General features: G+C 35.3%; 1 protein-coding gene across 2 annotated transcripts in view; it reads left to right on the top strand.

Annotated features, from left to right (window-relative positions):
• LOC111059742 overlaps positions 1-16,290 on the top strand; it is a 347,934-nt gene that overhangs the window by 242,425 nt on the left and 89,219 nt on the right. For both annotated transcript variants that reach the window (XM_039423651.1, XM_039423652.1), the window contains exons 4-5: positions 10,963-11,376; positions 12,620-12,749. In XM_039423651.1, the coding sequence (XP_039279585.1) occupies positions 10,963-11,376; positions 12,620-12,749 (544 nt within the window). The remainder of the gene's footprint in view (positions 1-10,962; positions 11,377-12,619; positions 12,750-16,290) is intronic.

Consider the following 16,290-nt stretch of genomic DNA (forward strand, 5'->3'; position numbering starts at 1 on the left):
GTGAGGAATAGACTTTTAAATATTGAGGTTTGGAATTTGCCACATTGAAATTTTGATTTTTTTTTTAATTCCTCAACTTATGAAATCGAATTCAATGGAATAAAGGTCTAGGAATCTGAGCAACTCCATATATAAGATCTACTCATAGCTGAGTTCCATCTGGCTCTCATCGGATATGAGTGAATATCGTTAAACATAACAACATATCTACTCAGTTTATTGGATTATAAATAGCTTTTATTTTTAAGGAACCTGAATTGGAAGAATTAAAGACAATGAATAGATTCAAATTTCCACTACAATACCCTTCTCTTGTTCCAAATCAGTTAAAAAGAAAACAATTTCTGTGAATAAAATAAGTTAATATTTCCACAACATGGAAATGAAAACTATTATAGTGAATAGACTTGATTTTTCCCTTATAATTCCTGCATATAATCAGCAATGTAAGCATGTAATTTGTCAGCATAAGAGCACGTAAGCAATGTCAGGAATGTAATTGATTATTGATGGGAAATACATGTTTTCCTCCATTACTTCCCAGTTTCCAATAATTATCAATCAACCATCTTAATTTTTCAATCAATGTTGTCCGTCCTTGGTTTTACTATGGGAAATTGCCTATTCATTATTGTATTATAATTCTTGAAGTGAAGATGATGATTGATTGTATTGTACTTGCACTTCCCGAGGACCTTCTAGTGGAGTTGAATTTCCACTTCTTCTCTTGGAAATGAAATTTCTTTGAACAAAATATAATTTTCCAAATTTGAAATGAAAACTTCTTGGTAAGGAAATTAAAATTGTGAAGAAATAGGGTCCAGTAAGAGTTTGTTGTGGGGCTCATTCAGTTGCATCATGCTTCATTAATAGTTGCTGTTTTGTTCTAGTAGTCGCAACGCACTGCAGCCGATCGCTGGTGCATGCGTTCTATTTCCGATGCAATTCCAGTTTTGGAACAACTCCAAATTTGTTTCCGCCTACTGAATCGAACCAGCCGATTCCGATCAGCTAATCATGCCGATTAAACAAACTCACAAACTAATTATGACCTGCACCGCAACGCACACACTCACCAATTACCGTCGCTTACGCACGCACACTCACACTTATGCACGCAACGTAATTCCGCCTTGTTTGTGTCATTTTCCAAGCACCTGACAAACTCAATTTATCGCCATCTCCCTGCACTAATTACCTAATCACTTCATTTGCTCATCAGATTAGGCCTACTGATTTTCCAATTTTGTCTCCAGCTTCCAAAAGTTGTATTTTGTGTAGTATTTCAGCGATAATATTGACAATAATTCACGTGGTATATGATCAACATACTTGTTAAACTTGCGCAAAGCAGTACAAAACGCATGACTTGTCACGACGACGTGAGCGGGACCATTCTTCAAGCAATTTTTTATGGTTGAAATTGCCCGGTGTCTGTCCTATATTATTCCAATGTAGGTGGTGAATCTAAATTGCAAATTCATTCCATCTGATTACAAATTTATTATTTTGGCACAAAAGATGATTCCAAATAACCTATTTGCGACGTTTAGGGTGCGCAAAGTGACATACAGTATTTCTGGAATCCTTATGTTTTCAATCTTGCTGTATGGCACTATTGAGGAAAGCTCGTTCTCTGGCATGATTGATTGAACAAACTCTCCAGAGATCTAGAAATATTATTTTTTAGGATTTATTTTTGCGGAAAGAAAAGAGGGATTTAGGTGGAAGGGATGGAAAGGTTCAGGCTAGAATTGCGGTACCAAGTAATGTACGTAGGAGATAAAAATGGCATGCATTTTTTGTATCCACTCCGTGAGAGATTTTTCAGCCTAAGGGGATTGACAACGTTTACTGGGAAAAACAAGTTTTTCTTGTCTCCAGTTTTTTCTCGGCTCTCTTTGCCGAAATCCCCAGTCTGTCAGAAAGTATGGCCGGAAATATGTTTGCCTGTTTTTCGTGGTTCAGACGGAATATTCAACGCAGCCGACTGACAAATGCTCAACTAGCTTTTTCATCTGCTCGCCCATTCACCTCAGTTTGTATTACGTAATGGGGTGTGATGAATGATGCCACAATCATAAGAACTTGAATCTATGATTGTACATGAGAACAACTAACACGGAGAACATCTGATTTACACTGTAATAATAAATTACAACTTGTTACGTTTAATTTCAAGAGCTGCATCAAATACATTTTTCTCGGATTTTTTCACGGAATTATTTAAATTAATATCTGCCATTCTATTCAAAATTCCCCCATGCACAGACTTCCAGTGATATACTGCACGGCCACGGCCTCCTTATCTTAGCGTCTGGAATCCACATAATTGAACGACCACTTTGACACAAACTCCTTCCAAAGAGCTTGACGGATCCGAACGGTTTAGTTGTCTATGGAGCCGTCATGTCTCAAGGTATAACTTTTTAAAAATTTCGAAAAAGTTGATCCGTTCAAAATATAGCAAAAAGTTTATGTCACCATGGTCGTTCTATTTGTAATTGTATTTCAATCATGTTCTATTTCATAATTACTGATTAGAAACTGCCAAATAAGAATGTAGAAAACTGAGAGTTCTTTTTTTTGTGAATGAAACTTGATAGATATTTTATCTTGTGGTGCTCGATATCACTTTCCTTTCATTAATACAGTACTGTGAAATGGCCAGCTAGCATTATTATACTCAAACGACGCTATTCCATATGATCCCACCTCTCCCCCAATAAACCGAATTTTCAACGAATAATAAATTTTCAATTGATTTGTTATTTTGTGCATAGGCTCATCTACTGAATAAATAAATGTCCATTACCTGTTGTGTAAGTTTATGTTGATTGATTAGTTTGAAAAGAATAATTATATTATTTGGCAAATTTGTTAGGCTACTCTATAGCAATCGGTGTGAATGTGTTGGGCATTCTCGTATAGAAGACGTATTCGTTATTTAAGAAAAACCATAACCAATATATTTGTACCGCCCATTAATATAAAGGGTCTGATAGAATTTAGAGGTGAGAATTATTCAAAATCAAGTTTCCAACACTCTGTAGTTAATCAACAAAGTTATCAATTGAAACATAATCTTTACTGGATTTTAATAGGGAGCCAAATTCATCGAAGAATGAAAGGCCATCATTATTTTATCGTAGGAAGCAGTTGCTTTTCTGAGGGGGTTTATTGAAAGTGAAGTGGTAAGGAACACCACACCACCCTGGCCACAAAGTCAATTAAGAGGTCCTCTTAATTACTACAATACCGTGGCCAAGTACCAGTGCTGAAGAGCGACGTCGAACCAACGACAAAGACGGATAAAGGGAGTTTTGTGGAGAAAGAGAGAGAAAGTAGAAAAACGAAAAACTGCTGAAAGAGCACGAATCGTTTGGCCCTTGAACGATGGCTGCTTATAGTCACCTGATCGAGAGAAGGATTCAAGGGAGAGGTGAAGAAAAGAGTTGAAGAATAGAAAGCAGAGAATAAGAGTAAGAGTGAGAGAGATTTGATTGGAGCGAGAAAGGAGTTTCGTCTTTGGCTATATCCTCAGCTCTCTTTGAATGAAGAGCTTTAGATTTTTGTTCAGAAGAATCGGAAAAGTCTGTATCGATTGCTTCGGTAACTAATCACTCTAGAGCCACCAAAAAGGATTATTCTAACATTGACTTATGAATTAAACTATATTGTGCTCGTGTGCTCGTGATAGTCTGCTATGAACATCCAAAGCAGTAATTCAAACTATAAAACCTACTCGAACGAGTAGCTTGTTTGTATAACCCACTTAGTTTTTAGTAAAGCAAAATATTTCAGGAGTTGTAATAGCTCCTTTCCAGGTTGCGATTGGAGATTTGCACACATTCCATGTAAATTATTAGTTTCAGGAGTAGTAAATTTGTCATGTTTCACCAATTACTTATTACTTGTTACCTATTACTTGTATTACTTGTTATCTATTAGTATTGAGAATTTAATGGTGTAAATTGTAGTAAGTTGATGAAAAATCAATTTTGTAGAATTGGGATTTGCCAATTACACTAACTTAGTTGAAGATAAACAGATACAAAGGTAAAATGTATAAAGCAGATCTAATTGGTCTCATCGAATTATTCTAATATTTTTCATAGTGTAGCATAATCATCTTACTAGTTTTTGGTGTAGTACTTCTTTTCCTTCCCTTCGAAGCATTTTTTTATTATTTCGTATTGAATTGTTTGGATGTTTAGAAACAGTTGAATATAGATCATTCTTGAGAATCATAGAGACCTATTGTTCAATGTAATGTGTTCTCCCATAAGCACTATAGCATATTCCTGGAGAGTGGAGATGTATAAGATTCCTTATCAAACCCTTCAATTTCCAAATCTAATCTATATTGCAATACGCGATAGTCCTTGGCAAGAAGAGCAGCCGGTCAACCAGCTGCCAGAAAGAAATGAAGGATTGGATGCTGGTGATTAGAGGGAGGCGATACTGTATGATAGACGTGACCATGGCCGTAAATCAAATGACCATTCATCCCTGGGATGACCAGGCCGCTATTTCATCCTTGTTATTCTGCAGGATCAGTCCAAAGAGAGAGTGTGAGCACACACGTGAAAGTGAGCAACTAGAAAAGAAGGGAAAGTGTTTAGGGAGGAGGACAGATCCCTTGCTTCGGTATGTGCTTGATTTCTGTGGAGGAGGTGCGTCCATTTTTCATTGTTCTCTCTTTTTTCCCCGGTCATATTTCAAATAATGAAAATTCCCCTCGGACCATGTTCGTCCACTTTTACCCCCTCCCCCTCCCCATCTGCCACTACTTGACCATCCACCCGATCGTATTCATTATAACAACACAGAACGTTTTTTGCTTCAATTTTACTCCCCTACCCCACCACTGTACTTTGAAAATAATTGCCACAAGCTGAGCAGCGTTAAATGAACGTAAGCTATATGAGCCGTAAGCGGGTGTTTCCATATTTTTCACCTACATGAATTAGTATTCCCCTTTCCTGTAACTGCTCTATCATTCTGCATGCGGGTCGAATTCAATTCATTTCATGTTGCACCACATTTTCATGTTTTTTTCGCATTGCCGTTTTCAATGAATTCTGTGATGCATGCCAATGGGAAAAAATTCAATAAATTTGCTCTGATTAGTTTAAATGATTTAGGCTTTCATGAATATCATGGTCTATTTTCATTTGAATATCTATGTCAAGCAATCATATAATTTATGTTATTTCAAAATTCAAAGAATATGCTGAAGGTGTGAGAAAATTAGAAATTTAATAATAATAATAATAATAATAGGAGTCGAAAAATAATGTGAGTTTCTGGAAACAAAACGTCTTATAGCAAGTATAAATTTGAAAATCTCATTCTCTATCCTATTTTTAGTACCAATTCCATCTCTTGTGCCAAGTAAAACTGATATTGATCACTTATATTAGTATTAGTACATATTAGTAGAAGCTTGAAACTAATGGTTATGGTGATGTTATGTTTACTTATTATTACTTAATTACTCAGTCCATGAGGTTGAAAATCAATCTTTCATTTCACAAAGTGCAGCAATGTCAATTTTTTTGTAAAGTTTGATTTGACTTACTCTTCTTATCAAAACAGTTTAAACAGTTCGATTATTCTTTGATCTGCTTCGACTATGTTTCTAGAGTATTTTATTATTCCTATTCTACACTTGTTGGTTGTTTAAACGTAAATACAATCACAGTAATAGCAGAAGCTCGAAAAAAGCAACCTTCAATCATCATTGTATTAAATGTTTCTGCTTATCAAAAATCTTTATAGAATTTTATTTCAATACCAAAAAATGCGTGGAATACTAATGCTTTTCTCTCGATTGTCCTGAAGTAAAAGTGTAGTTACACTGTTGAATTAATTGATCAAATAATTTTTGGCATATTTCATAGAATTACCAGTACAGTACCCTTTCTATTTCCTTCGAGACACAACTAGTTTCGGGTATTTATCCCATTAATACATATGAAATTGAAATGTTACTAGTAATATTCCATGTAATAAAACTTCCAAGTATCCTGTATCCCTATTGAAATAGATGAATTGTCATTATTGCCTTCATTAATTATGTAAATCAAAAAGTGTGTATTTGGTAGGCCTATGTGAATAATGCATGATTATTATATTAGGTACTATAAATGAAGGTTCTCAATCCATCCAATTTTCAAAACCAAAAATTATAGAAACGCAGAAGAAAAAAACAAGTTGAAGCTTCAAACCATAGATTAAAAATGCAAGATACGCGTAGATACAGCCTTATAATATTATTTATATAAGTAAGTTCAGAAGCACTTAAGTTTATTAATAACTCCCAAAAAATAGCATCACCTCATTGTCTCCAGGTTCGTTCATTTTTTCTCCTTGCATTCCTTCCGTTAGATGACTTTCGTGCTTGGCAAGCACCGTTCTATGGTGCTTGAAATTTAATTGATTTATTAATTTGTAAAGAATCACTTATTAAAATTATATTGGAAGATGATAAACAAGCAAACTTTTAAATATCTCTCTTCAAAATTTAAATTAATATCATTTGTTCGAAATAAGGCCAAGTCTCTTTGATTCACGTCTTGTTCTTGAAGAGATGTGAACTACTGTATTTTGTTTAGGAAAAATGTATTGAATTTCGTATGTATAGCGTTGTGTGTTGATGGTTGCAGGGGCGATGATGTACAACGTTCACTGGAGCTGCTGGACCGCGTGTTGTCGGAGTTCGACGACCTAGAGAACGGCAACCCGCCAGTGGGGGGCGGCAACGGTAACGGCAACGGGGGTGGCAATGGAGGCAACGGCGGGGGTGGCGACGACAGTCCGTCGTTGCATTCCGAGGATGACGGCTACATGAGCATGAACGGACGCCGGGCGAAGTTCGTGCTGAATTTGCGACCTCAGGTGCAGATGGGACCCGGGGGCGGCGGACTGCCTCTGCCTCCTGAGCCTCCTCCTCCCGATCCGCCGCCTCCTAACCTCTTGCGCCGCCTCACCAACGCCCCCACCACTGCCTCCGCCGATAGCTTACAGTTCCCACCCCCACCCGAAGAGGCTGAACGGATTATCTCCACACTCCTTCCACGGTTTGTATAGATATAATATTAGTGGGTTCTAAATCTAATAAATTATTTTGGAAATTTTACTACTACACAAAACATGTATAGTTCTAGTAAGATTAGGTTAGTAACCTGTTTGAAAAATATTATTGTTGTATAAAATGTCTGTGATGATATTGAATCATCATATGACTAGTGTTTTCTTCTTATGTTTCTGTTATCAGATGTTGAACTATTTATTCTAATTTTGAATCTGTTATGAATTCATTACTGATCAATAAATCTTAGAATGCAGAGGTTTTATGGCATTACATGTTTGACATGAAGAAGTCATTTTTCTGACATCCTCAACTGAATAGGGTAAATTATGAGTTCTTACCCAATGAATCTTTCTGGTCACTCCAGGGTGACACAAGTCACAGTGTAGGGAGTGTAATTTATCGGTTTGAGTTGCATTACACACTCTGGAAAGTGTATCTGCTACTTGGTTGTCCTTTCCTGGTCTGTAAATTATTTCGTAATTGTAGCATGACATCTCCAATCGCCATCGTTGTATTTTTTCATTTTTTATTTTATTTTGATGAGTCATATCAAACATGAATGATACAGAGCGCTGGTCAGTGATAATTTTGAAGAATCTTCCAAGTAAGAAATGTCTCCACTTTTTAAGAGCACACACAATAGCAAAAGCCTCTTTTTCAATGGATAAATGTTTACGCTCACTATCATTCAGCTTCTGAGAAAAGAATGCTACTGGACGTCCATACTGTGATGGGACAGCTGAAATTGAAAAATCAGATGCATCTGTTTCAACCACAAAAGGTTCAAAGTCGTCAATTGTACTAACTACTGCCTTAGAAATCTCAGTTTTGAGTTGATTGAAGTCAGCTATAGCTTCAGAAGTCAAAGGAAAGGTCTTTGCTGTAAGAAGCCGTTTAGCTTTATCTGAATAATTGGATATCCATTTGGAATAGTGTGCAAACATTCCAATTGTTCGCTCAAGAGCCTTTCTATTATCTGGGGGTGGAAGATTGAGCAATGGTTTCAGACGTTCAGGGTCAGGAGAAATTGTCCCATTTTCAATTTATAGCCAAACAAGCTTATTGAAGTAAGTGAATATTTGCTTTTTTCTGTATTGATTGTAAAATTATATTTTTGTACTGCATCTAAGAATTTTTTGAGATTCAAATCATGTTCCTTCTGATTCTTACCACATATTGTCACATCATCCAGGTATGCATACGTTTTTTCAAGTTTTTCATTATTAATAACATTATCAATGACTCGCTGAAAAGTGGGTACACCATCTGTCAGACCAAAAGCAAGCCTTCGAAATTGATACAAACGGCCACATGCCTCAAATGCAGTGAAAGGTCGATCTTTTTCTCGTAGGGGTACCTGGTGGTAAGCGCTTTTCAAGTCAATAGTGGTGAATACAGAGTTTTTTGAGACCTTAGAAACAATATCTTCAAGACTAGGGAGGGGATATGCGTCAAGATGTGTGTATCGGTTAATAGTTTGAGAATAGTCTATTACCATTCGCTTTTTATGATTTTAGTTCTTCACTACAAATGCTTGAGCTCTCCAGGGAGACCTGCTTTCTTCAATAATTCCATCAGCTAGCAGTTTCTCAATTTCTTTCTCCATGAAACTAGTGTCTTCAAGAGAATGCTTTCGGGATTTAGTCATTATAGGTTTAATGTCTTTAGTTAAAAACTCAAAAAGTGGTGGAGGTTCTATCTTTGCTGGAGCCAGATAATTGATAGTCAATGGGGGTTTAGTTCCTCCAAATGAAACTCTAAGTTCAGAGTGTTGATTAAGTAAGTCATGTCCTACAATAACATTAGCACACAAATCAGGCAATACACTGAATTTTGTTTTGGGGTAATGTTGACCTGAAAATTCTAAATGAGCTACACAATAAAAGGAAATGTTCTTTCTTAGTGATGTTGAAGCCATGGACACTGCACCAGTTGTAGGGTACATTTCAAGTCCACATTTTTAGCAAAACAGTGTGAAATAAATGTCTCAGAGCTTCCTGTATCTATCAAAGCAGAAGTAGGAATGTTGTTTACCTGAGCTTGTACTGTAGCATTTTCAAGAACAGTAGAGGCTGCAATAAGCGCCGAAGATGAAGAAGTTTTAGTAGATTTGCAGACATTTTTCCAATGACCTATTTTCTGGCATTTTTCGCATGAGTCATTTAGTGCAGGGCACTGCTGACGTGTTTTATGTCGCTGACGACCACAAAAATAACATTTTTGAAAACTTGAGCTTCCAGTTTTTACAGCTGACAAATTTGTTTCTTTACATGAATTTTCTGAAGAATTATTTGAAGTGGCATTAAGAGTTATTTCAGAAGAGTAAGAAGCTGATTGATTTCTGGCAGATTCCAAGGCACGTGCTTTTTCAATAGCTTCATCAAGAGTTAGCTTGTCAAACTCCAAAAGTCTCAGTCTTATCTGATGAGAGCTGAGGCCCCGGAAAAATGAATCACGAATGTATGTTTTCCTATGAGTTTCAGAATCAACATCTGCAAACCCACAATTCTTACTCAGTTGTTGTAAAGCTTGGTTATATTGGTCAATTGTCTCATCTGAAGACTGTTTTCTAGTTGCCAATTTATGTCTAGCGAATATTTCATTTATTGGTTTTACATATGCAGATTTTAGTGCGTCAATAGCCGAAGTATATGAATTTTTGTCGGCATTGTTTGATAAACAGAATGAGATAGAAAGTTGTAAGCAACCGCAACTTACTTTCATCATCGATGTCTTCTTCGTCAAAAGATGCGATGAAATTCTCAAAAGTCTTTAGCCAGAAGTTCCATTCTTGTAGAGCTGTTGGAGAATTCGGATCACCATCAAACTTGTCTGGTTTCAAAAATTTGTCCATCGTAACGCGAATTTTCAGTTTTCATTTCCAGAAAAGATTTGAAGATTATACATTTGTTGTTGAATAGAAATTGTGAAATAGAAAATAGAAATTGATTGACTCGTATTTGATAAGATGAATTGATTTGATGATTTTGGATTACAAATCGAACGAGAAAATGGTACAATTTGGCGCACAGTGTCTCTTACATTGAAGCATAGAAATTTGGATGTATCTGATTGGGAATCTGTGCTCCCAGATTCTCTACATTCTATTCGATCCCTATTGTGCACGGCTACTAATGAGACGCCACATGATAGGATGTTCCGACACTATAGACAATCATCTAATGGTATAGCACTTCCAACCTGGCTTGCCCCTTCAAACAAAGTCCTAATGAAAGTACCTATACGAAGAAGTAAATTCGATCCATTGGTCGAGGAGGTGGATATTCTTCAAATCAACCCACAATATGCCAAGGTACGGCTTAGTGATGGAAGAGAGACAACTGTATCATTGAAAAACCTTGCCCCTCGAGGAGAAGAGAGCATTCAAGAAGATAACGATAAAAATCAAGATGAAGCTTCAAACCATATATTAAAAATGCAAGATACGCGTAGATACAGCCTTATAATATTATTTATATAAGTAAGTTCAGAAGCACTTAAGTTTATTAATAACTCCCAAAAAATAGCATCACCTCATTGTCTTCAGGTTCGTTCATTTTTTTCTCCTTGCATTCCTTCCGTTAGATGACTTTCGTGCTTGGCAAGCACCGTTCTATGGTGCTTGAAATTTAATTGATTTATCAATTTGTACAGAATCACTTATTAAAATTATATTGGAAGATGATAAACAAGCAAACTTTTAAATATCTCTCTTCAAAATTTAAATTAATATCATTTGTTCGAAATAAGGCCAAGTCTCTTTGATTCACGTCTTGTTCTTGAAGAGATGTGAACTACTGTATTTTGTTTAGGAAAAATGTATTGAATTTCGTATGTTTAGCGTTGTGTGTTGATGGTTGCAGGGGCGATGATGTACAACGTTCACTGGAGCTGCTGGACCGCGTATTGTCGGAGTTCGACGACCTAGAGAACGGCAACCCGCCAGTGGGGGGCGGCAACGGTAACGGCAACGGGGGTGGCAATGGAGGCAACGGCGGGGGTGGCGACGACAGTCCGTCGTTGCATTCCGAAGATGACGGCTACATGAGCATGAACGGACGCCGGGCGAAGTTCGTGCTGAATTTGCGGCCTCAGGTGCAGATGGGACCCGGGGGCGGCGGACTGCCTCTGCCTCCTGAGCCTCCTCCTCCCGATCCGCCGCCTCCTAACCTCTTGCGCCGCCTCACCAACGCCCCCACCACTGCCTCCGCCGATAGCTTACAGTTCCCACCCCCACCCGAAGAGGCTGAACGGATTATCTCCACACTCCTTCCACGGTTTGTATAGATATAATATTAGTGGGTTCTAAATCTAATAAATTATTTTGGAAATTTTACTACTACACAAAACATGTATAGTTCTAGTAAGATTAGGTTAGTAACCTGTTTGAAAAATATTATTGTTGTTGTATAAAATGTCATAGCTTTGATTTATACTTTTTGATAAATATGTAGGTTTTTGATGATGAAAATAAAAATGAAAATTTTGGTATATAAAATTAAAAAACCTAATATATCATATTGAGATTTTTCTCATTCGACAAAATATTTCAATATGGGAAATCTTTTGTTGTGAAGATGATCCGACAATATTAGCAGCTTCTTCTCTGATGGAGAAGTGGGAATCAAACCAAATTGGATGAATCAAACCAAATCAAGGGAATCAAACCTCTAAAGAAACAGTCGGAGACAAAGTTCAAGTGAATAAGTTCCATGAAAGTATTAACGATAAATAATGTGAATGCTCATATCACTTACAATAATAAAGTATAGATTAATAGTCATGCAAAAATCACATTAATGATAATTCATCATATCTTATTATAAAATATTTGGAATGAAACTTCCAGAAACTTGGTTTTCCGGTTTTAAAATAATTTTGTTGAGTGTCCAAGTTCCATTTGAGGGCAAATCTCAAGACTAGTTCTCAATTGTGAATTGATTTTCAGTAATTGAACTGATTTAGTGAGTGGCCATAGCCAAGTGGTTGTTTAGATGCTAGCTTTGTAAGCCGGAGGCCCTTGTTTGAATCTCGGCCCGGGCAAGATACCTTTCTTGGGCCATTCCCGTGTTTCGGATGGACACATTACGTCGGTCCCGGCTGTCTAAAAGCAATCGTCAAGTCATGTCAGAGGCCCTGAAATTGTTCAGGAGTGAACTGAAAACTCTGACGCTAGACCTGAGCCAGCCAGGTCACTCAGTATCATTATTATTAATTGTAAATTGACTTCGATTAACTTCAAAAACGTTATCCTTGAGAGAGGAAAGGTGAGAATAATGGGAAAGTATACTGATAATAAGATTATGGGCTTAATCTAATAATGGTCTTATTGGATTAGTGTGATTTATTATTTCATAAAAAACAATTCATCCCATACAACATAAATATTGTAAAGACCTCAAATAAGGTGGGATAGCATAATGTATACAAATCTTTGTAAGTGATCTTGATCAATATTAAAAGCTATCTTAGAAAGTAACTGCCAATCAATTTATCCAATATTGTTCATTCATTTTTCAGCGTTTCCCCCGGTAACTCGAGTAAACGTAGCACTAATGGCTTCAGAAGGCCTTACAACGGATCACTGAAACTAGGCAATGGATACAATGTAGAGGACCACCATGTCACAACCGCCACACAAACAACATTGGTGGGTATTAATTCTGCCTGATTTTACATAAGAATTACATAAGAATCAAAGGCAAGTGAAATTGATGCTACAGAAGTGTTGACTTCTCCTGATTTGGAGGGTTATGATGTTGGTTTACTTCATGATTTTTTTTGTATTCATGTTCGAGATTATCAAATGTTCTTATTTTATCAAATAAAAATACTAAGAATTTGTCAAAAACCACAGATTTATTGATACTTGGAAAGATCGGTTTCGGTTATTACACCATTGTCAATCTCTGATAAACTCAGATTTCAGACACAGTTTATCAGAGATTGACAATGGTGTAACAACCGAAACCGGTCTTTCTAAGTATCAATAAATCTGTGGTTTTTAACAATTTCTCAGTATTTTCATTTAATATGAATAATTACCACAATATCAACTTCTCAACTACACAAAAAGTTCTTATTTTACTCATGAGTTGAAACCATACTCTTCACAATGGTTTAAATAAATGTGAGTAAAAATTATGTATTATTTGACAAGTTATATATTAAATCACAGGAAGTGTAAACCAATAGTTATGTGAGTGGCGTAATAATAATTGAAATTCACATACCTCTGTTCACTTCTAGTACCGTACTGTATATAGTATCACTAGGGTTGCCACCTTTCTTATGAAAAATAAAGTACATTGATGATCACAGGCCAAAAAATATAGTACTTAAGGTTTAAATAACCATGATTGTAAATTTCTTCAGCACTGGTATCTTGAAAACAGATTAGCAATCAATGTAGAAAAAACTTAATTTATTAATTTTTCTTTGCGTGCACCAAAAATTTATGAACAACCAATTATTTTTCATCTAAATAGCTGTATAGATGATTTATTATGTCAATGTCCTCCTATAGAGCAAGTTGAGGAAATAAAATACCTTGGCATTTTTATTGATTCAACTCTAAACTGGAAAACGCATATAAATAGCATTAAGAAAGATATCAATAAATACCTTTGTAAATTCTCTCACTTGAGGGATTTGTGTGATACAAATACACTACGTACAGTATATTATGGTTTAATAAATTCGAAACTAGAATACGGTATTGTATGTTGGGGGGGGGGGAGCTGCAAAAGTGCACTTTAGTCCACTGCACAAACTACAAAAACATTTTATCAGACTAATATTATTCAAAAGTCGAAGAGAGCCTTCGTTTCCTTTGTACAAGAGACTACGTATTCTCCCTCTTCGCCACCTTTTTGTTTTCAAAGTCTTGAGAATTTTCTTTTTGCGAAGTGGAAACGATGGGTTTTTCAGGCCTAGCTTTTCCGAAAGAAGAAGATTGGACCTAGTATCAAGACTACCTAGAATAAATTTCAGTTTTTTTTCAATATCTTTCTTATACCTAGGTCCAAAACTTTTCAACACCATCCCACATGCTGGTAGAAGAAGTAGAACTTTGAAAGAATTTTCATCCATAGTAAATGACTGGTTATTTCAGAACCAAAAAATAGAAATTTTTTTCAATTCTCTCCTGAGAACCCATCACATAACTCAGCTACAATAAAACTTATGTATGCTTCGGTCAATTTCTAAATTTCTTGATTTTTTAATTAGTTATTTACATTTTTCACCTTAGTTCATACTTAATCAATATAGGAGTATTATTTCATTATTATCAAACTTAATAAAACTTTTGTTTTGTTTTTCTAAATTATGTTTTATCATTATTTACTCATTAAAATACACTTGTACCGCAATGGCCGTATAATACTTTGCTTATTTTTTTAAAATAGCAACTATATAGTATTTAATTTATGTAACTAAGATTCATGACACTGGCAGCGCCTATTGCATTTTACACAATTGCTGCCACTTTAATTCTAAGAGAGAGATTCTTTATTGTAGAAATTTTGCTATGCAAAAGGAGAATAAATTTCATTTTCATTTTCAAAGTACATGTCATTTTTACCTGTATATTCAAAAAGTTCTGTCAGCATAGTTCTTAGTAGCATTCTCATATACTCACAAGAATACAAATTATTGACTTGAATATCAGTGACTAACATTCAAATCCATTATAATTATCCTATTATTAATAACTAATGATAGAATAATTCGATTTACCCAAATAAGATCATGCATGATAGCTTGGAAAGTTATTGATTATATACTGGTATGAAGAAAATAATCATAAATCTTTAAATAGATAAATTAATTTCATTTGTTACAAAGCACACGCTCTTACAGTAGAATTGTATGGTATAGTATCATAGAAAAAACATATATTTTTTTTATTTAATCCAATAAAGTTATAGAGTTGGTATTCTAAATTCAAAATGTAAGTTATACGCCTTGAAAAAATGCATAGTATTGTTGCTCTTCAACAATTCAATCAACTCTAGGCTATTGCAAAATAATTCGAGATACACACGATTATGAAAATTAATGCAAAAAAATTGCAACCCTTTGGCCAAAGCCTGAGATAATTTTGTGTACTCCTCAAAGTACAATTTTGACTGATTTATTAAAAACACATTATAAAAACATAAAGCACCCTTTATTTATATAAAATAAATAAAGGTTTCAGCTTATTTAGGCTATTTTTAAGTTCAAATGAAATTATATAAATAAATAACAAAAGTATTGACTAATTTATGTACATATATGACTATTCTCCATATGCTCTAGTTCTTGAAAATTAGTTCAATAATGAAATGTCCTGGTAACGTATAGGTATTTGGTGGAGCAGTCCGTTCCATTTGTTACCTGCTACCTGTTAGTTTCTATCAGTAAAAATGTCAATTTATTTGAAATCTGACAGTCTCCGCCACTCTACTAATCTAAAATGTTTTGATTTCCTCGTACTTCATTATATATCACTTTAATTGAGCAAAATAAAGTATTTTTGCGTACTTTATCTTGCTTACAAAGTATAAAGTACAAGACCTCCAAATAAAGTACAATACTTTATTATATAGTACGGGTGGCAACCCTAAGTATCACCATCAGTATAGTATAGAAAGTAAAAAATAAATCATTAAGTACTATACTCATAGTATCACTGATATTGTATAGAATAAAAATAATAAATCTCAGTAATCTCTTTAAAAAAAACTGGAGAATCTATGGAGAATGAGGGACTGCAATTCAATTTATTTTGTAAGCTGAATTATGCGTCATAACTCGTTTACACCAATTAAAAGAGTAGTGTTGTTTATTTTGACACAAAGAAATCAGTGGTACGACTTGCCTGAGGAAAAGATAAGACATTGGATGGGAGAAAGAAATGTGAACGTAGCGTGGCGACAAAGTGAAAAGGAAATTGAAAAAGAATCATGAATAGGGAACAGAGAATGAGGGAATGAGGGCCGCTGAAAGCCCCATTCAAGATGCCAACAATAGTGATCGAGTATTGAATATTGGACATTATGATAGAATGCTCATTTGCTTGACAATAGCATTCAAAGCTATTGATTTTTTCTCGAATGAATTCACGAAAGTTGCCTCTTGAAATGCCGCCATCTGAATTACACTCTTTGTGCATTGAAAAGTATTTCATGCCACTGAATTGGAGT

The sequence above is a fragment of the Nilaparvata lugens genome, chromosome 3 (genome assembly GCF_014356525.2).
Source record: "Nilaparvata lugens isolate BPH chromosome 3, ASM1435652v1, whole genome shotgun sequence".
Taxonomy (NCBI): Eukaryota; Metazoa; Arthropoda; class Insecta; order Hemiptera; family Delphacidae; genus Nilaparvata; species Nilaparvata lugens.